This window comes from Pavona decussata, unplaced genomic scaffold (assembly GCF_977016875.1).
Source record: "Pavona decussata unplaced genomic scaffold, jaPavDecu1.1 SCAFFOLD_201, whole genome shotgun sequence".
In the NCBI taxonomy this organism is placed as follows: Eukaryota; Metazoa; Cnidaria; class Anthozoa; order Scleractinia; family Agariciidae; genus Pavona; species Pavona decussata.
The window spans coordinates 1,503,647-1,522,839 of NW_028145609.1; the positions used below are offsets into that span (position 1 = coordinate 1,503,647).

General features: G+C 42.4%; 10 protein-coding genes and 3 pseudogenes across 10 annotated transcripts; 7 read left to right on the top strand and 6 right to left on the bottom strand.

The window, feature by feature from the left end:
* The first annotated feature begins 111 nt into the window (after window positions 1-111).
* LOC146461301 (histone H2A) lies at window positions 112-552 on the top strand. Its single transcript, XM_085087146.1, has one exon. It carries the CDS (start codon window positions 112-114, stop codon window positions 487-489), a length of 378 nt encoding a protein of 125 aa, XP_084943272.1. The 3' UTR covers window positions 490-552.
* A 1,355-nt stretch (window positions 553-1,907) lies between these two features.
* On the bottom strand, window positions 1,908-2,422 carry LOC146461302 (histone H4-like). Its single transcript, XM_085087136.1, has one exon. The coding sequence runs from the start codon at window positions 2,260-2,262 to the stop codon at window positions 1,951-1,953; it is 312 nt and encodes a 103-aa protein (XP_084943262.1). The 5' UTR covers window positions 2,263-2,422; the 3' UTR covers window positions 1,908-1,950.
* A 29-nt stretch (window positions 2,423-2,451) lies between these two features.
* On the top strand, window positions 2,452-4,417 carry LOC146461303 (histone H3-like). The gene has a single exon (XM_085087134.1). The coding sequence runs from the start codon at window positions 2,584-2,586 to the stop codon at window positions 2,992-2,994; it is 411 nt and encodes a 136-aa protein (XP_084943260.1). The 5' UTR covers window positions 2,452-2,583; the 3' UTR covers window positions 2,995-4,417.
* A 933-nt stretch (window positions 4,418-5,350) lies between these two features.
* On the bottom strand, window positions 5,351-5,781 carry LOC146461304 (histone H2B.1 pseudogene; annotated as a pseudogene).
* A 341-nt stretch (window positions 5,782-6,122) lies between these two features.
* On the top strand, window positions 6,123-6,629 carry LOC146461305 (histone H2A). The gene has a single exon (XM_085087145.1). The coding sequence runs from the start codon at window positions 6,123-6,125 to the stop codon at window positions 6,498-6,500; it is 378 nt and encodes a 125-aa protein (XP_084943271.1). The 3' UTR covers window positions 6,501-6,629.
* A 1,293-nt stretch (window positions 6,630-7,922) lies between these two features.
* LOC146461306 (histone H4-like) lies at window positions 7,923-8,437 on the bottom strand. Its single transcript, XM_085087143.1, has one exon. It carries the CDS (start codon window positions 8,275-8,277, stop codon window positions 7,966-7,968), a length of 312 nt encoding a protein of 103 aa, XP_084943269.1. The 5' UTR covers window positions 8,278-8,437; the 3' UTR covers window positions 7,923-7,965.
* Window positions 8,438-8,466: 29 nt separating this feature from the next.
* Window positions 8,467-9,186, top strand: LOC146461307 (histone H3-like). The gene has a single exon (XM_085087141.1). The coding sequence runs from the start codon at window positions 8,599-8,601 to the stop codon at window positions 9,007-9,009; it is 411 nt and encodes a 136-aa protein (XP_084943267.1). The 5' UTR covers window positions 8,467-8,598; the 3' UTR covers window positions 9,010-9,186.
* Window positions 9,187-11,366: 2,180 nt separating this feature from the next.
* On the bottom strand, window positions 11,367-11,797 carry LOC146461308 (histone H2B.1 pseudogene; annotated as a pseudogene).
* Window positions 11,798-12,138: 341 nt separating this feature from the next.
* On the top strand, window positions 12,139-12,645 carry LOC146461309 (histone H2A). The gene has a single exon (XM_085087160.1). It carries the CDS (start codon window positions 12,139-12,141, stop codon window positions 12,514-12,516), a length of 378 nt encoding a protein of 125 aa, XP_084943286.1. The 3' UTR covers window positions 12,517-12,645.
* Window positions 12,646-13,935: 1,290 nt separating this feature from the next.
* On the bottom strand, window positions 13,936-14,450 carry LOC146461310 (histone H4-like). Its single transcript, XM_085087161.1, has one exon. The coding sequence runs from the start codon at window positions 14,288-14,290 to the stop codon at window positions 13,979-13,981; it is 312 nt and encodes a 103-aa protein (XP_084943287.1). The 5' UTR covers window positions 14,291-14,450; the 3' UTR covers window positions 13,936-13,978.
* Window positions 14,451-14,479: 29 nt separating this feature from the next.
* Window positions 14,480-15,199, top strand: LOC146461311 (histone H3-like). The gene has a single exon (XM_085087159.1). The coding sequence runs from the start codon at window positions 14,612-14,614 to the stop codon at window positions 15,020-15,022; it is 411 nt and encodes a 136-aa protein (XP_084943285.1). The 5' UTR covers window positions 14,480-14,611; the 3' UTR covers window positions 15,023-15,199.
* A 2,179-nt stretch (window positions 15,200-17,378) lies between these two features.
* On the bottom strand, window positions 17,379-17,809 carry LOC146461312 (histone H2B.1 pseudogene; annotated as a pseudogene).
* Window positions 17,810-18,150: 341 nt separating this feature from the next.
* LOC146461313 (histone H2A) lies at window positions 18,151-18,657 on the top strand. The gene has a single exon (XM_085087147.1). The coding sequence runs from the start codon at window positions 18,151-18,153 to the stop codon at window positions 18,526-18,528; it is 378 nt and encodes a 125-aa protein (XP_084943273.1). The 3' UTR covers window positions 18,529-18,657.
* Window positions 18,658-19,193: the final 536 nt, after the last annotated feature.

The window sequence follows — 19,193 nt, forward strand, 5'->3', positions numbered from 1 at the left end:
GATCCGCCAAATTCCTGGCTAGTGAAATAAATTCGGCGTTGATGGGTGGTGAGTAATGATCACTTCAATCAAGTTTGATCGCCGGCTAAGACAGAAAACTTTTAAGGCAAAATGACAGGGCGCGGTAAAGGTAAAGCTCAAGGCACCAAGTCTAAGACACGCTCATCTCGAGCAGGTCTTCAATTTCCTGTTGGTCGCATCCATCGCCTTCTCCGTAAAGGTAATTACGCCGAACGAGTCGGTGCAGGGGCTCCAGTCTACTTAGCAGCAGTGTTGGAATATCTGAGTGCCGAAATTCTCGAGTTGGCCGGGAACGCTGCACGGGACAACAAGAAAAGCAGAATCATTCCTCGACACCTGCAGCTGGCTGTCCGAAATGACGAAGAATTGAACAAACTGCTTGCCGGCGTCACCATCGCCCAGGGTGGTGTCCTTCCCAACATACAGGCAGTACTTTTACCCAAGAAAGCTGAGAAGAAACAACATTAAGCTGAAGTCTTATAATTACCACCGCAAAACAAAACGGCTCTTTTAGGAGCCACCAACTGTCCAGTAAAGTCATGACCAATAATAAGCCAATGATTAATTTTTGAAGTATCAAACGTACGTAGTTCCCAAAATGCATGGTGTATCTTTGAGAAAATTAGAGAAGAAAGAAAACGGCTGAAAAACAAAAAATGTTATAGATACATACTTATACTTATAGGTACTTACTTGAAACTTACTCGCCGTTCTATTCAGTCGTAGATGAACTAAGCGCCATTTGAGGCGATAATAAATCACTTGCCTCCATTGAATATCTGCAAAAGAGAGTAAATTTTAGGCACGTAAGACAAAACAAAAGAAATGAAAGAGCTGTATGTGATCCTATCAGTAGCCCTTTCCTTGTACACCCACTCTGCGACTTTTTTCTCAGAAATGAGACAACCCCCCCCCCCCCAAAAAAAAAAAAAATAGAATAGAAGTTGCAGTCTAAAAAGCTTCGCAATGCAGTATTTATTAATAGCGCGTCAACGAAAGTTCACTGATCAGATTATCCCCCCCCCCCCCCCCCTTCATCCGCCATTTAGAGAATTTGCGTGACAACAGGAAATATTTCGGTAGAATGATGAGATTTCCAGTGTTGTGTTAAACTTTTGAACCAGTTTGTTAATTAAACGAAGTGCAACATGCGCAATATGCGATTCTAATTCAATGGGAGTGATTGTTTTTCTTTTCACGGGTGCTTGTGTGTGTGTTGCGCCCTAAAAGCGGACAAGGAACATGTTTAAATAAAGCAGGTTTAACAAAATGAAAATTGGTAACAGAAAGCTGAACCATTGGCATTGACATAGGATTCAAGTAAACTTTAACTTAACGCTTTCATTTGTGCTAAATCTGTAGTTACAGCGGTTACCAATAACACGCAAACAAAGGCATTCAAAAGAGTCGGATAAAGTTGCGTTTTGGTTAACGTCAATCAAACAAAAGCCGTTGAAATTATTTTGAATTCTGACAAGATTGCAAGGTAACCCGGCAAGAAACTAACAATTTTACCTCGCTTAGAGAAAGTAAACTTTATTTAAATTGATTCTCGAGCCAGCTCAAGCGCAAATAAAAGGTATTTTTGAATTAAAAAGTTCAATTTTCACTGCACGTGATAATATACTCACTTGCACGCATCGCTGATTTATTATCAGGTGTAGCGATTTCAAATGTTTCATAAAAAAAACTGCTTCCTCTAAACAATGCCCATTCTTTTAGATAATCTTGCTTGGAAATCAACTTTTATTTATGAAGGAAACATTTTTAAACTGTGTTTAACTAAACAGCTTCGAAACGTGTTTAAGCCTTGGCGTGAATGCGGCATATGTATAAGTGTGAAATGCAAGTATTGGTCACAACTTTTGCGATAGTTGTTGGCTCCTAAAAGAGCCGTTTTGTTTTTCGTAGGTAACACGCAAGCAACGCTTAACCCCCGAACCCGTACAGAGTACGTCCCTGGCGTTTGAGAGCGTAAACAACATCCATGGCGGTGACGGTCTTACGCTTGGCGTGCTCGGTGTAAGTCACAGCATCGCGGATTACGTTCTCTAGGAAAACTTTGAGAACTCCACGAGTCTCCTCGTAGATTAGTCCAGAAATACGCTTGACACCTCCACGGCGAGCTATGCGACGGATGGCTGGCTTGGTGATTCCCTGGATGTTATCTCGAAGAATTTTTCGGTGACGCTTAGCCCCACCTTTGCCTAGTCCTTTGCCTCCTTTACCGCGTCCTGACATATTGGTTGATATTCGAATGATTTAGCGAGTGTTCGAGATAGTGAGCTGCTGCCATCAGTGATGTTATTTAATGTCATGCAACCTGACCTCTGAGAAGACACGCATTTTATCTCTTTCTCCGTTAGCGAAAGTAAATTGCGAACTGCGTTTGTGCGCCGCCGCCTTGAATATTTTAACATGGATAATAGGACCACCAATCATATTTCGATTATCCTATCCAATCACATTACAGGGTTTTTCTAATAAATCGAGCTCATCAAAACGTTTCAAGAAGCACAAATTTTGCGATCGAATTAGTCTTTGTGATCATTGTTAGCAGTCATGGCTCGTACCAAGCAAACAGCTCGAAAGTCAACCGGTGGAAAAGCTCCTCGCAAACAGCTAGCCACCAAAGCCGCTCGCAAAAGCGCCCCGGCTACTGGCGGCGTGAAGAAACCTCACCGTTACAGGCCCGGTACAGTGGCTCTTCGAGAAATCCGACGTTATCAGAAATCAACGGAATTACTGATCCGTAAGCTTCCATTCCAGCGTCTTGTTCGAGAAATCGCACAGGATTTCAAGACTGACTTGCGGTTCCAAAGTTCGGCGGTGTTAGCGCTACAAGAGGCTAGCGAAGCTTACTTGGTCGGCCTGTTCGAGGACACCAACCTGTGTGCCATCCACGCCAAACGTGTCACCATCATGCCTAAAGACATCCAGCTGGCTCGTCGAATTCGCGGAGAGCGTGCTTAAGCGACTTCTTCGTATCAAGAAAACAAAACGGCTCTTTTAAGAGCCACCAATGGTTATAAAAGCAGTGATCAATTCTTTATGATTTGTTTTGTTTGTTCGTTTGTTTTCAAAACTGTAATCCTCGCGCTAGCGTTTGCAGTTAAGGTAAACCTTGTTATAGTAACTCGGTCCAAACTTTGTAAAAAATAAAATCCATCCGTGGTTTAAAGATTAATCAACTTAAAAAGCTCGCCATGTTCGGTTGGAAACATTTTTTTGACGCCTGTTGCAGCGTGCGCGTGCCTTCAAAACGTACGGAGGTGTGTGTTTGTCGTCTTTTTCTTGTTTAGTTGTTGTGTTTGGGCTAACCAGTTATAAAATATTGTTGCGCTAAATTCCAGGAATCTAGTAAACCTACTCCGAATAATTTAGCCACAGTTTATATATAGCATCGTATTTAGCGCGCGCGTTCTAAAGTTCGTTATACAAATTTGACGCAATCAGCACTCATTCATGACGTCAATAAACCAAAACGCGCGCAAGCCAGCAACAAAAATTCGCATTGAACCGTCCTAAATTCATGGGCTATTGAAGCTAATTTCTCTGCCGGTCTAAGTGCAGCTATAACTGGATAGAGAAAGCTGAAGCCTTGACAACGCTTTGCTTTCCTTCGTGCTTTCGCATGTTCTTCGCGGGCTTGATAACAGTTGAAAGAAAGGTCAGGACTTCCTTCCTTAAGTACAAAAGGTACCATAGTTAATTCTTATGTAAAGATGTTTCCAAACGTTTCCTTTCGCATTGCATTGGGCTGCAGTACACGTCTCATAGAGTAGACGCGATTCTAAATGTCTCTGTTATCTACATACACAAAACCATCGAAGAAATAGATGCTAAGTGTAATAAAACTAGAAAAATTAGATGGCGTTGATCCTGGCAAACAAGCACAAACGACGTCCGAACAAAGCGTGAATAGAGTTTGAAAGTTAAATCTTGATCCCTCTGCGGTCCGCTCGATGAAATGAAAACTTTTCACGGCAATGGAACGACGTTTCATGAGAGCGATCGTTGAACTTGAAAGAGCGAAACCTTGAGAAAATGCCTGACAAAGAGAAAATCAACAAAACAGGGGCTAAAAAGCCTGCCGACCACCCGAAATTTGCGGAAATGGTGAAAGCCGCAATTGTCGCCGAGAAGAAGCGAAATGGCTCCTCGTTGCAAGCCATCGAAAAGTACATCAAGGAAAACTTCAAAGTGGGAGAGACAGCACGGCAACACATCAAATTAGCTCTTAAACGAGGCGAGGCAAACGGTCAATTCGTTCACACAAAAGGCGTAGGAGCTACGGGATCCTTCAAGGTCAACAAGAACGAGGACAAGAAAACAGCGAAGAAAGCACTCCCGGCAAAGAAAAAGCCCGCCGCTGAGTCGGTAAAGAAGGTGAAAAAACCAGCAACTAAGAGAGTTCCTGCGAAGGAAAAGTCCACTGCTAAACCTGCGAAGAAAGAGAAGAAATCCAGCACGAAGCAGACCACTACAGCCTCCAAAAACAGTAAAGTCAAGAAGCCCTTAGTTAAGAAGACGAAGGAAACTAAAGCCACCGTTAGAAAACCGGCGTCAAAGAAGGTCAAGAATGCTAGCAAGAAGTAAAACAGCCTCACTTTAACAAAACAAACGGCTCCTTTAGGAGCCACCAAATAAATAAAAGCAATGACCAAGCGAAAATGAACTGAAACATTAGAATTCGCGTTTGTAAATCCCATGTAATTCCCATGTAAATCACAGCAGCTAGTTTAATCACGCCTTAGAAGTGTATCCGAACTAGTAACCGGAAAGTCTCGGAATTTCTTTTTCCGAGTTTGTCTGCGTCATTACTGAATAATACATCATTCTGAGAAGAAAATTTGTTTGTGGGAACTTAGTATCGATTTTATAGAGTCACGCTTTGCTTTTTTTTTTCTTGTGTCTCTTCTACGAAAATCTCTTGAAAGTCACATTTTCAGCGCGTGAAAGTTTGTTGTGGACGAGGTTGCATGTACATGGGCGAATGACTCGTTACTCATGTAAATCACAGAAGAGAAATTTTGTTTATAGGAACTTTGTAGCGACATTCTAAGAGTCACACTTTGCTTTTTGTTTGTTTATTTTTGCGTCCATTCTACGAAAATCTCTTTAAAGTTACATTTTGAGCGCATACCAGAGAAGAAAATTTGTCTGTTGGAACTTTATTTCGAATTTATAATGATCTGGTTGTATTAAACTGAAACTTTTGAAAAGTGTTGTTGTTTGTGTCTTCACCTAGTAGTTTTATTTAATACTAACACGACATTGTGACCAGTGTTGGGTATTGCTTTCATGAGATTTGGTGGCTCCTAAAAGAGCCGTTGTTGTTGTTGTTTTGGCATTTCACAGGTTTCACTTGCTACTGGTATACTTCGTCACGGCCTTAGTGCCCTCACTGACGGCGTGTTTGGCTAGTTCACCGGGCAGAAGCAGCCTGATGGCGGTTTGGATTTCGCGGGAACTGATGGTAGACTTCTTGTTGTAGTGGGCAAGGCGGGAAGATTCCGTAGCGATGCGCTCGAAGATATCGTTGACGAACGAGTTCATAATACCCATGGCTTTGCTGGAGATTCCAGTGTCAGGGTGAACCTGTTTCAAGACCTTGTAGATGTAGATCGCATAGCTTTCCTTTCTCTTTCCTCGCTTCTTCTTCTTGCCCGAGCCATCGACCGCGCCCGACTTAGCCTTGCCTGCTCTCTTCTCGCCCTTTTTTGCGGCAGGTACTTTTGGTGCCATGAGTGCTTAGTTGTGGATAAATCGCTTAGATTTTCAAAATCAGCTTCTATAACTCAAGTCTACGCAAGTTCTATTTATCCCAGCAAATTCAATGGATCAATTAACATGCGGATCGAAATTGCGGCCTTCTCACCTGATTGGTTGTTGCTTAAAAGTGAGACGCCGATAAAGTCAACAAAGGCGGGAAGAGTTATTTTGCATATCTTTTGAAAGTGAAAGTGGAGGTTTGATTGGTGCGTTTTGATCCGCCAAATTCCTGGCTAGTGAAATAAATTCGGCGTTGATGGGTGGTGAGTAATGATCACTTCAATCAAGTTTGATCGCCGGCTAAGACAGAAAACTTTTAAGGCAAAATGACAGGGCGCGGTAAAGGTAAAGCTCAAGGCACCAAGTCTAAGACACGCTCATCTCGAGCAGGTCTTCAATTTCCTGTTGGTCGCATCCATCGCCTTCTCCGTAAAGGTAATTACGCCGAACGAGTCGGTGCAGGGGCTCCAGTCTACTTAGCAGCAGTGTTGGAATATCTGAGTGCCGAAATTCTCGAGTTGGCCGGGAACGCTGCACGGGACAACAAGAAAAGCAGAATCATTCCTCGACACCTGCAGCTGGCTGTCCGAAATGACGAAGAATTGAACAAACTGCTTGCCGGCGTCACCATCGCCCAGGGTGGTGTCCTTCCCAACATACAGGCAGTACTTTTACCCAAGAAAGCTGAGAAGAAACAACATTAAGCTGAAGTCTTATAATTACCACCGCAAAACAAAACGGCTCTTTTAGGAGCCACCAACTGTCCAGTAAAGTCATGACCAATAATAAGCCAATGATTAATTTTTGAAGTATCAAACGTACGTAGTTCCCAAAATGCAAGGTGTATCTTTGAGAAAATTAGAGAAGAAAGAAAACGGCTGAAAAACAAAAAATGTTATAGATACATACTTATACTTATAGGTACTTACTTGAAACTTACTCGCCGTTCTATTCAGTCGTAGATGAACTAAGCGCCATTTGAGGCGATAATAAATCACTTGCCTCCATTGAATATCTGCAAAAGAGAGTAAATTTTAGGCACGTAAGACAAAACAAAAGAAATGAAAGAGCTGTATGTGATCCTATCAGTAGCCCTTTCCTTGTACACCCACTCTGCGACTTTTTTCTCAGAAATGAGACAACCCCCCCCCCCCCCCAAAAAAAAAAAAAATAGAATAGAAGTTGCAGTCTAAAAAGCTTCGCAATGCAGTATTTATTAATAGCGCGTCAACGAAAGTTCACTGATCAGATTATCCCCCCCCCCCCCCCCCCCTTCATCCGCCATTTAGAGAATTTGCGTGACAACAGGAAATATTTCGGTAGAATGATGAGATTTCCAGTGTTGTGTTAAACTTTTGAACCAGTTTGTTAATTAAACGAAGTGCAACATGCGCAATATGCGATTCTAATTCAATGGGAGTGATTGTTTTTCTTTTCACGGGTGCTTGTGTGTGTGTTGCGCCCTAAAAGCGGACAAGGAACATGTTTAAATAAAGCAGGTTTAACAAAATGAAAATTGGTAACAGAAAGCTGAACCATTGGCATTGACATAGGATTCAAGTAAACTTTAACTTAACGCTTTCATTTGTGCTAAATCTGTAGTTACAGCGGTTACCAATAACACGCAAACAAAGGCATTCAAAAGAGTCGGATAAAGTTGCGTTTTGGTTAACGTCAATCAAACAAAAGCCGTTGAAATTATTTTGAATTCTGACAAGATTGCAAGGTAACCCGGCAATAAACTAACAATTTTACCTCGCTTAGAGAAAGTAAACTTTATTTAAATTGATTCTCGAGCCAGCTCAAGCGCAAATAAAAGGTATTTTTGAATTAAAAAGTTCAATTTTCACTGCACGTGATAATATACTCACTTGCACGCATCGCTGATTTATTATCAGGTGTAGCGATTTCAAATGTTTCATAAAAAAAACTGCTTCCTCTAAACAATGCCCATTCTTTTAGATAATCTTGCTTGGAAATCAACTTTTATTTATGAAGGAAACATTTTTAAACTGTGTTTAACTAAACAGCTTCGAAACGTGTTTAAGCCTTGGCGTGAATGCGGCATATGTATAAGTGTGAAATGCAAGTATTGGTCACAACTTTTGCGATAGTTGTTGGCTCCTAAAAGAGCCGTTTTGTTTTTCGTAGGTAACACGCAAGCAACGCTTAACCCCCGAACCCGTACAGAGTACGTCCCTGGCGTTTGAGAGCGTAAACAACATCCATGGCGGTGACGGTCTTACGCTTGGCGTGCTCGGTGTAAGTCACAGCATCGCGGATTACGTTCTCTAGGAAAACTTTGAGAACTCCACGAGTCTCCTCGTAGATTAGTCCAGAAATACGCTTGACACCTCCACGGCGAGCTATGCGACGGATGGCTGGCTTGGTGATTCCCTGGATGTTATCTCGAAGAATTTTTCGGTGACGCTTAGCCCCACCTTTGCCTAGTCCTTTGCCTCCTTTACCGCGTCCTGACATATTGGTTGATATTCGAATGATTTAGCGAGTGTTCGAGATAGTGAGCTGCTGCCATCAGTGATGTTATTTAATGTCATGCAACCTGACCTCTGAGAAGACACGCATTTTATCTCTTTCTCCGTTAGCGAAAGTAAATTGCGAACTGCGTTTGTGCGCCGCCGCCTTGAATATTTTAACATGGATAATAGGACCACCAATCATATTTCGATTATCCTATCCAATCACATTACAGGGTTTTTCTAATAAATCGAGCTCATCAAAACGTTTCAAGAAGCACAAATTTTGCGATCGAATTAGTCTTTGTGATCATTGTTAGCAGTCATGGCTCGTACCAAGCAAACAGCTCGAAAGTCAACCGGTGGAAAAGCTCCTCGCAAACAGCTAGCCACCAAAGCCGCTCGCAAAAGCGCCCCGGCTACTGGCGGCGTGAAGAAACCTCACCGTTACAGGCCCGGTACAGTGGCTCTTCGAGAAATCCGACGTTATCAGAAATCAACGGAATTACTGATCCGTAAGCTTCCATTCCAGCGTCTTGTTCGAGAAATCGCACAGGATTTCAAGACTGACTTGCGGTTCCAAAGTTCGGCGGTGTTAGCGCTACAAGAGGCTAGCGAAGCTTACTTGGTCGGCCTGTTCGAGGACACCAACCTGTGTGCCATCCACGCCAAACGTGTCACCATCATGCCTAAAGACATCCAGCTGGCTCGTCGAATTCGCGGAGAGCGTGCTTAAGCGACTTCTTCGTATCAAGAAAACAAAACGGCTCTTTTAAGAGCCACCAATGGTTATAAAAGCAGTGATCAATTCTTTATGATTTGTTTTGTTTGTTCGTTTGTTTTCAAAACTGTAATCCTCGCGCTAGCGTTTGCAGTTAAGGTAAACCTTGTTATAGTAACTCGGTCCAAACTTTGTAAAAAATAAAATCCATCCGTGGTTTAAAGATTAATCAACTTAAAAAGCTCGCCATGTTCGGTTGGAAACATTTTTTTGACGCCTGTTGCAGCGTGCGCGTGCCTTCAAAACGTACGGAGGTGTGTGTTTGTCGTCTTTTTCTTGTTTAGTTGTTGTGTTTGGGCTAACCAGTTATAAAATATTGTTGCGCTAAATTCCAGGAATCTAGTAAACCTACTCCGAATAATTTAGCCACAGTTTATATATAGCATCGTATTTAGCGCGCGCGTTCTAAAGTTCGTTATACAAATTTGACGCAATCAGCACTCATTCATGACGTCAATAAACCAAAACGCGCGCAAGCCAGCAACAAAAATTCGCATTGAACCGTCCTAAATTCATGGGCTATTGAAGCTAATTTCTCTGCCGGTCTAAGTGCAGCTATAACTGGATAGAGAAAGCTGAAGCCTTGACAACGCTTTGCTTTCCTTCGTGCTTTCGCATGTTCTTCGCGGGCTTGATAACAGTTGAAAGAAAGGTCAGGACTTCCTTCCTTAAGTACAAAAGGTACCATAGTTAATTCTTATGTAAAGATGTTTCCAAACGTTTCCTTTCGCATTGCATTGGGCTGCAGTACACGTCTCATAGAGTAGACGCGATTCTAAATGTCTCTGTTATCTACATACACAAAACCATCGAAGAAATAGATGCTAAGTGTAATAAAACTAGAAAAATTAGATGGCGTTGATCCTGGCAAACAAGCACAAACGACGTCCGAACAAAGCGTGAATAGAGTTTGAAAGTTAAATCTTGATCCCTCTGCGGTCCGCTCGATGAAATGAAAACTTTTCACGGCAATGGAACGACGTTTCATGAGAGCGATCGTTGAACTTGAAAGAGCGAAACCTTGAGAAAATGCCTGACAAAGAGAAAATCAACAAAACAGGGGCTAAAAAGCCTGCCGACCACCCGAAATTTGCGGAAATGGTGAAAGCCGCAATTGTCGCCGAGAAGAAGCGAAATGGCTCCTCGTTGCAAGCCATCGAAAAGTACATCAAGGAAAACTTCAAAGTGGGAGAGACAGCACGGCAACACATCAAATTAGCTCTTAAACGAGGCGAGGCAAACGGTCAATTCGTTCACACAAAAGGCGTAGGAGCTACGGGATCCTTCAAGGTCAACAAGAACGAGGACAAGAAAACAGCGAAGAAAGCACTCCCGGCAAAGAAAAAGCCCGCCGCTGAGTCGGTAAAGAAGGTGAAAAAACCAGCGACTAAGAGAGTTCCTGCGAAGGAAAAGTCCACTGCTAAACCTGCGAAGAAAGAGAAGAAATCCAGCACGAAGCAGACCACTACAGCCTCCAAAAACAGTAAAGTCAAGAAGCCCTTAGTTAAGAAGACGAAGGAAACTAAAGCCACCGTTAGAAAACCGGCGTCAAAGAAGGTCAAGAATGCTAGCAAGAAGTAAAACAGCCTCACTTTAACAAAACAAACGGCTCCTTTAGGAGCCACCAAATAAATAAAAGCAATGACCAAGCGAAAATGAACTGAAACATTAGAATTCGCGTTTGTAAATCCCATGTAATTCCCATGTAAATCACAGCAGCTAGTTTAATCACGCCTTAGTAGGGTATCCGAACTAGAAACCGGAAAGTCTCGGAATTTCTTTTTCCGAGTTTTTCTGCGTCATTACTGAATAATACATCATTCTGAGAAGAAAATTTGTTTGTGGGAACTTAGTATCGATTTTATAGAGTCACGCTTTGCTTTTTTTTTTTCTTGTGTCTCTTCTACGAAAATCTCTTGAAAGTCACATTTTCAGCGCGTGAAAGTTTGTTGTGGACGAGGTTGCATGTACATGGGCGAATGACTCGTTACTCATGTAAATCACAGAAGAGAAATTTTGTTTATAGGAACTTTGTAGCGACATTCTAAGAGTCACACTTTGCTTTTTGTTTGTTTATTTTTGCGTCCATTCTACGAAAATCTCTTTAAAGTTACATTTTGAGCGCATACCAGAGAAGAAAATTTGTCTGTTGGAACTTTATTTCGAATTTATAATGATCTGGTTGTATTAAACTGAAACTTTTGAAAAGTGTTGTTGTTTGTGTCTTCACCTAGTAGTTTTATTTAATACTAACACGACATTGTGACCAGTGTTGGGTATTGCTTTCATGAGATTTGGTGGCTCCTAAAAGAGCCGTTGTTGTTGTTGTTTTGGCATTTCACAGGTTTCACTTGCTACTGGTATACTTCGTCACGGCCTTAGTGCCCTCACTGACGGCGTGTTTGGCTAGTTCACCGGGCAGAAGCAGCCTGATGGCGGTTTGGATTTCGCGGGAACTGATGGTAGACTTCTTGTTGTAGTGGGCAAGGCGGGAAGATTCCGTAGCGATGCGCTCGAAGATATCGTTGACGAACGAGTTCATAATACCCATGGCTTTGCTGGAGATTCCAGTGTCAGGGTGAACCTGTTTCAAGACCTTGTAGATGTAGATCGCATAGCTTTCCTTTCTCTTTCCTCGCTTCTTCTTCTTGCCCGAGCCATCGACCGCGCCCGACTTAGCCTTGCCTGCTCTCTTCTCGCCCTTTTTTGCGGCAGGTACTTTTGGTGCCATGAGTGCTTAGTTGTGGATAAATCGCTTAGATTTTCAAAATCAGCTTCTATAACTCAAGTCTACGCAAGTTCTATTTATCCCAGCAAATTCAATGGATCAATTAACATGCGGATCGAAATTGCGGCCTTCTCACCTGATTGGTTGTTGCTTAAAAGTGAGACGCCGATAAAGTCAACAAAGGCGGGAAGAGTTATTTTGCATATCTTTTGAAAGTGAAAGTGGAGGTTTGATTGGTGCGTTTTGATCCGCCAAATTCCTGGCTAGTGAAATAAATTCGGCGTTGATGGGTGGTGAGTAATGATCACTTCAATCAAGTTTGATCGCCGGCTAAGACAGAAAACTTTTAAGGCAAAATGACAGGGCGCGGTAAAGGTAAAGCTCAAGGCACCAAGTCTAAGACACGCTCATCTCGAGCAGGTCTTCAATTTCCTGTTGGTCGCATCCATCGCCTTCTCCGTAAAGGTAATTACGCCGAACGAGTCGGTGCAGGGGCTCCAGTCTACTTAGCAGCAGTGTTGGAATATCTGAGTGCCGAAATTCTCGAGTTGGCCGGGAACGCTGCACGGGACAACAAGAAAAGCAGAATCATTCCTCGACACCTGCAGCTGGCTGTCCGAAATGACGAAGAATTGAACAAACTGCTTGCCGGCGTCACCATCGCCCAGGGTGGTGTCCTTCCCAACATACAGGCAGTACTTTTACCCAAGAAAGCTGAGAAGAAACAACATTAAGCTGAAGTCTTATAATTACCACCGCAAAACAAAACGGCTCTTTTAGGAGCCACCAACTGTCCAGTAAAGTCATGACCAATAATAAGCCAATGATTAATTTTTGAAGTATCAAACGTACGTAGTTCCCAAAATGCAAGGTGTATCTTTGAGAAAATTAGAGAAGAAAGAAAACGGCTGAAAAACAAAAAATGTTATAGATACATACTTATACTTATAGGTACTTACTTGAAACTTACTCGCCGTTCTATTCAGTCGTAGATGAACTAAGCGCCATTTGAGGCGATAATAAATCACTTGCCTCCATTGAATATCTGCAAAAGAGAGTAAATTTTAGGCACGTAAGACAAAACAAAAGAAATGAAAGAGCTGTATGTGATCCTATCAGTAGCCCTTTCCTTGTACACCCACTCTGCGACTTTTTTCTCAGAAATGAGACAACCCCCCCCCCCCCCCAAAAAAAAAAAAATAGAATAGAAGTTGCAGTCTAAAAAGCTTCGCAATGCAGTATTTATTAATAGCGCGTCAACGAAAGTTCACTGATCAGATTATCCCCCCCCCCCCCCCCCTTCATCCGCCATTTAGAGAATTTGCGTGACAACAGGAAATATTTCGGTAGAATGATGAGATTTCCAGTGTTGTGTTAAACTTTTGAACCAGTTTGTTAATTAAACGAAGTGCAACATGCGCAATATGCGATTCTAATTCAATGGGAGTGATTGTTTTTCTTTTCACGGGTGCTTGTGTGTGTGTTGCGCCCTAAAAGCGGACAAGGAACATGTTTAAATAAAGCAGGTTTAACAAAATGAAAATTGGTAACAGAAAGCTGAACCATTGGCATTGACATAGGATTCAAGTAAACTTTAACTTAACGCTTTCATTTGTGCTAAATCTGTAGTTACAGCGGTTACCAATAACACGCAAACAAAGGCATTCAAAAGAGTCGGATAAAGTTGCGTTTTGGTTAACGTCAATCAAACAAAAGCCGTTGAAATTATTTTGAATTCTGACAAGATTGCAAGGTAACCCGGCAAGAAACTAACAATTTTACCTCGCTTAGAGAAAGTAAACTTTATTTAAATTGATTCTCGAGCCAGCTCAAGCGCAAATAAAAGGTATTTTTGAATTAAAAAGTTCAATTTTCACTGCACGTGATAATATACTCACTTGCACGCATCGCTGATTTATTATCAGGTGTAGCGATTTCAAATGTTTCATAAAAAAAACTGCTTCCTCTAAACAATGCCCATTCTTTTAGATAATCTTGCTTGGAAATCAACTTTTATTTATGAAGGAAACATTTTTAAACTGTGTTTAACTAAACAGCTTCGAAACGTGTTTAAGCCTTGGCGTGAATGCGGCATATGTATAAGTGTGAAATGCAAGTATTGGTCACAACTTTTGCGATAGTTGTTGGCTCCTAAAAGAGCCGTTTTGTTTTTCGTAGGTAACACGCAAGCAACGCTTAACCCCCGAACCCGTACAGAGTACGTCCCTGGCGTTTGAGAGCGTAAACAACATCCATGGCGGTGACGGTCTTACGCTTGGCGTGCTCGGTGTAAGTCACAGCATCGCGGATTACGTTCTCTAGGAAAACTTTGAGAACTCCACGAGTCTCCTCGTAGATTAGTCCAGAAATACGCTTGACACCTCCACGGCGAGCTATGCGACGGATGGCTGGCTTGGTGATTCCCTGGATGTTATCTCGAAGAATTTTTCGGTGACGCTTAGCCCCACCTTTGCCTAGTCCTTTGCCTCCTTTACCGCGTCCTGACATATTGGTTGATATTCGAATGATTTAGCGAGTGTTCGAGATAGTGAGCTGCTGCCATCAGTGATGTTATTTAATGTCATGCAACCTGACCTCTGAGAAGACACGCATTTTATCTCTTTCTCCGTTAGCGAAAGTAAATTGCGAACTGCGTTTGTGCGCCGCCGCCTTGAATATTTTAACATGGATAATAGGACCACCAATCATATTTCGATTATCCTATCCAATCACATTACAGGGTTTTTCTAATAAATCGAGCTCATCAAAACGTTTCAAGAAGCACAAATTTTGCGATCGAATTAGTCTTTGTGATCATTGTTAGCAGTCATGGCTCGTACCAAGCAAACAGCTCGAAAGTCAACCGGTGGAAAAGCTCCTCGCAAACAGCTAGCCACCAAAGCCGCTCGCAAAAGCGCCCCGGCTACTGGCGGCGTGAAGAAACCTCACCGTTACAGGCCCGGTACAGTGGCTCTTCGAGAAATCCGACGTTATCAGAAATCAACGGAATTACTGATCCGTAAGCTTCCATTCCAGCGTCTTGTTCGAGAAATCGCACAGGATTTCAAGACTGACTTGCGGTTCCAAAGTTCGGCGGTGTTAGCGCTACAAGAGGCTAGCGAAGCTTACTTGGTCGGCCTGTTCGAGGACACCAACCTGTGTGCCATCCACGCCAAACGTGTCACCATCATGCCTAAAGACATCCAGCTGGCTCGTCGAATTCGCGGAGAGCGTGCTTAAGCGACTTCTTCGTATCAAGAAAACAAAACGGCTCTTTTAAGAGCCACCAATGGTTATAAAAGCAGTGATCAATTCTTTATGATTTGTTTTGTTTGTTCGTTTGTTTTCAAAACTGTAATCCTCGCGCTAGCGTTTGCAGTTAAGGTAAACCTTGTTATAGTAACTCGGTCCAAACTTTGTAAAAAATAAAATCCATCCGTGGTTTAAAGATTAATCAACTTAAAAAGCTCGCCATGTTCGGTTGGAAACATTTTTTTGACGCCTGTTGCAGCGTGCGCGTGCCTTCAAAACGTACGGAGGTGTGTGTTTGTCGTCTTTTTCTTGTTTAGTTGTTGTGTTTGGGCTAACCAGTTATAAAATATTGTTGCGCTAAATTCCAGGAATCTAGTAAACCTACTCCGAATAATTTAGCCACAGTTTATATATAGCATCGTATTTAGCGCGCGCGTTCTAAAGTTCGTTATACAAATTTGACGCAATCAGCACTCATTCATGACGTCAATAAACCAAAACGCGCGCAAGCCAGCAACAAAAATTCGCATTGAACCGTCCTAAATTCATGGGCTATTGAAGCTAATTTCTCTGCCGGTCTAAGTGCAGCTATAACTGGATAGAGAAAGCTGAAGCCTTGACAACGCTTTGCTTTCCTTCGTGCTTTCGCATGTTCTTCGCGGGCTTGATAACAGTTGAAAGAAAGGTCAGGACTTCCTTCCTTAAGTACAAAAGGTACCATAGTTAATTCTTATGTAAAGATGTTTCCAAACGTTTCCTTTCGCATTGCATTGGGCTGCAGTACACGTCTCATAGAGTAGACGCGATTCTAAATGTCTCTGTTATCTACATACACAAAACCATCGAAGAAATAGATGCTAAGTGTAATAAAACTAGAAAAATTAGATGGCGTTGATCCTGGCAAACAAGCACAAACGACGTCCGAACAAAGCGTGAATAGAGTTTGAAAGTTAAATCTTGATCCCTCTGCGGTCCGCTCGATGAAATGAAAACTTTTCACGGCAATGGAACGACGTTTCATGAGAGCGATCGTTGAACTTGAAAGAGCGAAACCTTGAGAAAATGCCTGACAAAGAGAAAATCAACAAAACAGGGGCTAAAAAGCCTGCCGACCACCCGAAATTTGCGGAAATGGTGAAAGCCGCAATTGTCGCCGAGAAGAAGCGAAATGGCTCCTCGTTGCAAGCCATCGAAAAGTACATCAAGGAAAACTTCAAAGTGGGAGAGACAGCACGGCAACACATCAAATTAGCTCTTAAACGAGGCGAGGCAAACGGTCAATTCGTTCACACAAAAGGCGTAGGAGCTACGGGATCCTTCAAGGTCAACAAGAACGAGGACAAGAAAACAGCGAAGAAAGCACTCCCGGCAAAGAAAAAGCCCGCCGCTGAGTCGGTAAAGAAGGTGAAAAAACCAGCGACTAAGAGAGTTCCTGCGAAGGAAAAGTCCACTGCTAAACCTGCGAAGAAAGAGAAGAAATCCAGCACGAAGCAGACCACTACAGCCTCCAAAAACAGTAAAGTCAAGAAGCCCTTAGTTAAGAAGACGAAGGAAACTAAAGCCACCGTTAGAAAACCGGCGTCAAAGAAGGTCAAGAATGCTAGCAAGAAGTAAAACAGCCTCACTTTAACAAAACAAACGGCTCCTTTAGGAGCCACCAAATAAATAAAAGCAATGACCAAGCGAAAATGAACTGAAACATTAGAATTCGCGTTTGTAAATCCCATGTAATTCCCATGTAAATCACAGCAGCTAGTTTAATCACGCCTTAGAAGTGTATCCGAACTAGTAACCGGAAAGTCTCGGAATTTCTTTTTCCGAGTTTGTCTGCGTCATTACTGAATAATACATCATTCTGAGAAGAAAATTTGTTTGTGGGAACTTAGTATCGATTTTATAGAGTCACGCTTTGCTTTTTTTTTTCTTGTGTCTCTTCTACGAAAATCTCTTGAAAGTCACATTTTCAGCGCGTGAAAGTTTGTTGTGGACGAGGTTGCATGTACATGGGCGAATGACTCGTTACTCATGTAAATCACAGAAGAGAAATTTTGTTTATAGGAACTTTGTAGCGACATTCTAAGAGTCACACTTTGCTTTTTGTTTGTTTATTTTTGCGTCCATTCTACGAAAATCTCTTTAAAGTTACATTTTGAGCGCATACCAGAGAAGAAAATTTGTCTGTTGGAACTTTATTTCGAATTTATAATGATCTGGTTGTATTAAACTGAAACTTTTGAAAAGTGTTGTTGTTTGTGTCTTCACCTAGTAGTTTTATTTAATACTAACACGACATTGTGACCAGTGTTGGGTATTGCTTTCATGAGATTTGGTGGCTCCTAAAAGAGCCGTTGTTGTTGTTGTTTTGGCATTTCACAGGTTTCACTTGCTACTGGTATACTTCGTCACGGCCTTAGTGCCCTCACTGACGGCGTGTTTGGCTAGTTCACCGGGCAGAAGCAGCCTGATGGCGGTTTGGATTTCGCGGGAACTGATGGTAGACTTCTTGTTGTAGTGGGCAAGGCGGGAAGATTCCGTAGCGATGCGCTCGAAGATATCGTTGACGAACGAGTTCATAATACCCATGGCTTTGCTGGAGATTCCAGTGTCAGGGTGAACCTGTTTCAAGACCTTGTAGATGTAGATCGCATAGCTTTCCTTTCTCTTTCCTCGCTTCTTCTTCTTGCCCGAGCCATCGACCGCGCCCGACTTAGCCTTGCCTGCTCTCTTCTCGCCCTTTTTTGCGGCAGGTACTTTTGGTGCCATGAGTGCTTAGTTGTGGATAAATCGCTTAGATTTTCAAAATCAGCTTCTATAACTCAAGTCTACGCAAGTTCTATTTATCCCAGCAAATTCAATGGATCAATTAACATGCGGATCGAAATTGCGGCCTTCTCACCTGATTGGTTGTTGCTTAAAAGTGAGACGCCGATAAAGTCAACAAAGGCGGGAAGAGTTATTTTGCATATCTTTTGAAAGTGAAAGTGGAGGTTTGATTGGTGCGTTTTGATCCGCCAAATTCCTGGCTAGTGAAATAAATTCGGCGTTGATGGGTGGTGAGTAATGATCACTTCAATCAAGTTTGATCGCCGGCTAAGACAGAAAACTTTTAAGGCAAAATGACAGGGCGCGGTAAAGGTAAAGCTCAAGGCACCAAGTCTAAGACACGCTCATCTCGAGCAGGTCTTCAATTTCCTGTTGGTCGCATCCATCGCCTTCTCCGTAAAGGTAATTACGCCGAACGAGTCGGTGCAGGGGCTCCAGTCTACTTAGCAGCAGTGTTGGAATATCTGAGTGCCGAAATTCTCGAGTTGGCCGGGAACGCTGCACGGGACAACAAGAAAAGCAGAATCATTCCTCGACACCTGCAGCTGGCTGTCCGAAATGACGAAGAATTGAACAAACTGCTTGCCGGCGTCACCATCGCCCAGGGTGGTGTCCTTCCCAACATACAGGCAGTACTTTTACCCAAGAAAGCTGAGAAGAAACAACATTAAGCTGAAGTCTTATAATTACCACCGCAAAACAAAACGGCTCTTTTAGGAGCCACCAACTGTCCAGTAAAGTCATGACCAATAATAAGCCAATGATTAATTTTTGAAGTATCAAACGTACGTAGTTCCCAAAATGCAAGGTGTATCTTTGAGAAAATTAGAGAAGAAAGAAAACGGCTGAAAAACAAAAAATGTTATAGATACATACTTATACTTATAGGTACTTACTTGAAACTTACTCGCCGTTCTATTCAGTCGTAGATGAACTAAGCGCCATTTGAGGCGATAATAAATCACTTGCCTCCATTGAATATCTGCAAAAGAGAGTAAATTTTAGGCACGTAAGACAAAACAAAAGAAATGAAAGAGCTGTATGTGATCCTATCAGTAGCCCTTTCCTTGTACACCCACTCTGCGACTTTTTTCTCAGAAATGAGACAACCCCCCCCCCCCCCAAAAAAAAAAAAATAGAATAGAAGTTGCAGTCTAAAAAGCTTCGCAATGCAGTATTTATTAATAGCGCGTCAACGAAAGTTCACTGATCAGATTATCCCCCCCCCCCCCCCCTTCATCCGCCATTTAGAGAATTTGCGTGACAACAGGAAATATTTCGGTAGAATGATGAGATTTCCAGTGTTGTGTTAAACTTTTGAACCAGTTTGTTAATT

What these genes read in the sequence shown, in the direction of transcription:
- LOC146461309 (XM_085087160.1), top strand. Translation starts at nt 12,139, where the DNA reads ATGACAGGGCGCGGTAAAGGTAAAGCTCAAGGCACCAAGTCTAAGACA.
- LOC146461305 (XM_085087145.1), top strand. Translation starts at nt 6,123, where the DNA reads ATGACAGGGCGCGGTAAAGGTAAAGCTCAAGGCACCAAGTCTAAGACA.
- LOC146461313 (XM_085087147.1), top strand. Translation starts at nt 18,151, where the DNA reads ATGACAGGGCGCGGTAAAGGTAAAGCTCAAGGCACCAAGTCTAAGACA.
- LOC146461301 (XM_085087146.1), top strand. Translation starts at nt 112, where the DNA reads ATGACAGGGCGCGGTAAAGGTAAAGCTCAAGGCACCAAGTCTAAGACA.
- LOC146461307 (XM_085087141.1), top strand. Translation starts at nt 8,599, where the DNA reads ATGGCTCGTACCAAGCAAACAGCTCGAAAGTCAACCGGTGGAAAAGCT.
- LOC146461310 (XM_085087161.1), bottom strand. Translation starts at nt 14,290, where the DNA reads ATGTCAGGACGCGGTAAAGGAGGCAAAGGACTAGGCAAAGGTGGGGCT.
- LOC146461302 (XM_085087136.1), bottom strand. Translation starts at nt 2,262, where the DNA reads ATGTCAGGACGCGGTAAAGGAGGCAAAGGACTAGGCAAAGGTGGGGCT.
- LOC146461311 (XM_085087159.1), top strand. Translation starts at nt 14,612, where the DNA reads ATGGCTCGTACCAAGCAAACAGCTCGAAAGTCAACCGGTGGAAAAGCT.
- LOC146461306 (XM_085087143.1), bottom strand. Translation starts at nt 8,277, where the DNA reads ATGTCAGGACGCGGTAAAGGAGGCAAAGGACTAGGCAAAGGTGGGGCT.
- LOC146461303 (XM_085087134.1), top strand. Translation starts at nt 2,584, where the DNA reads ATGGCTCGTACCAAGCAAACAGCTCGAAAGTCAACCGGTGGAAAAGCT.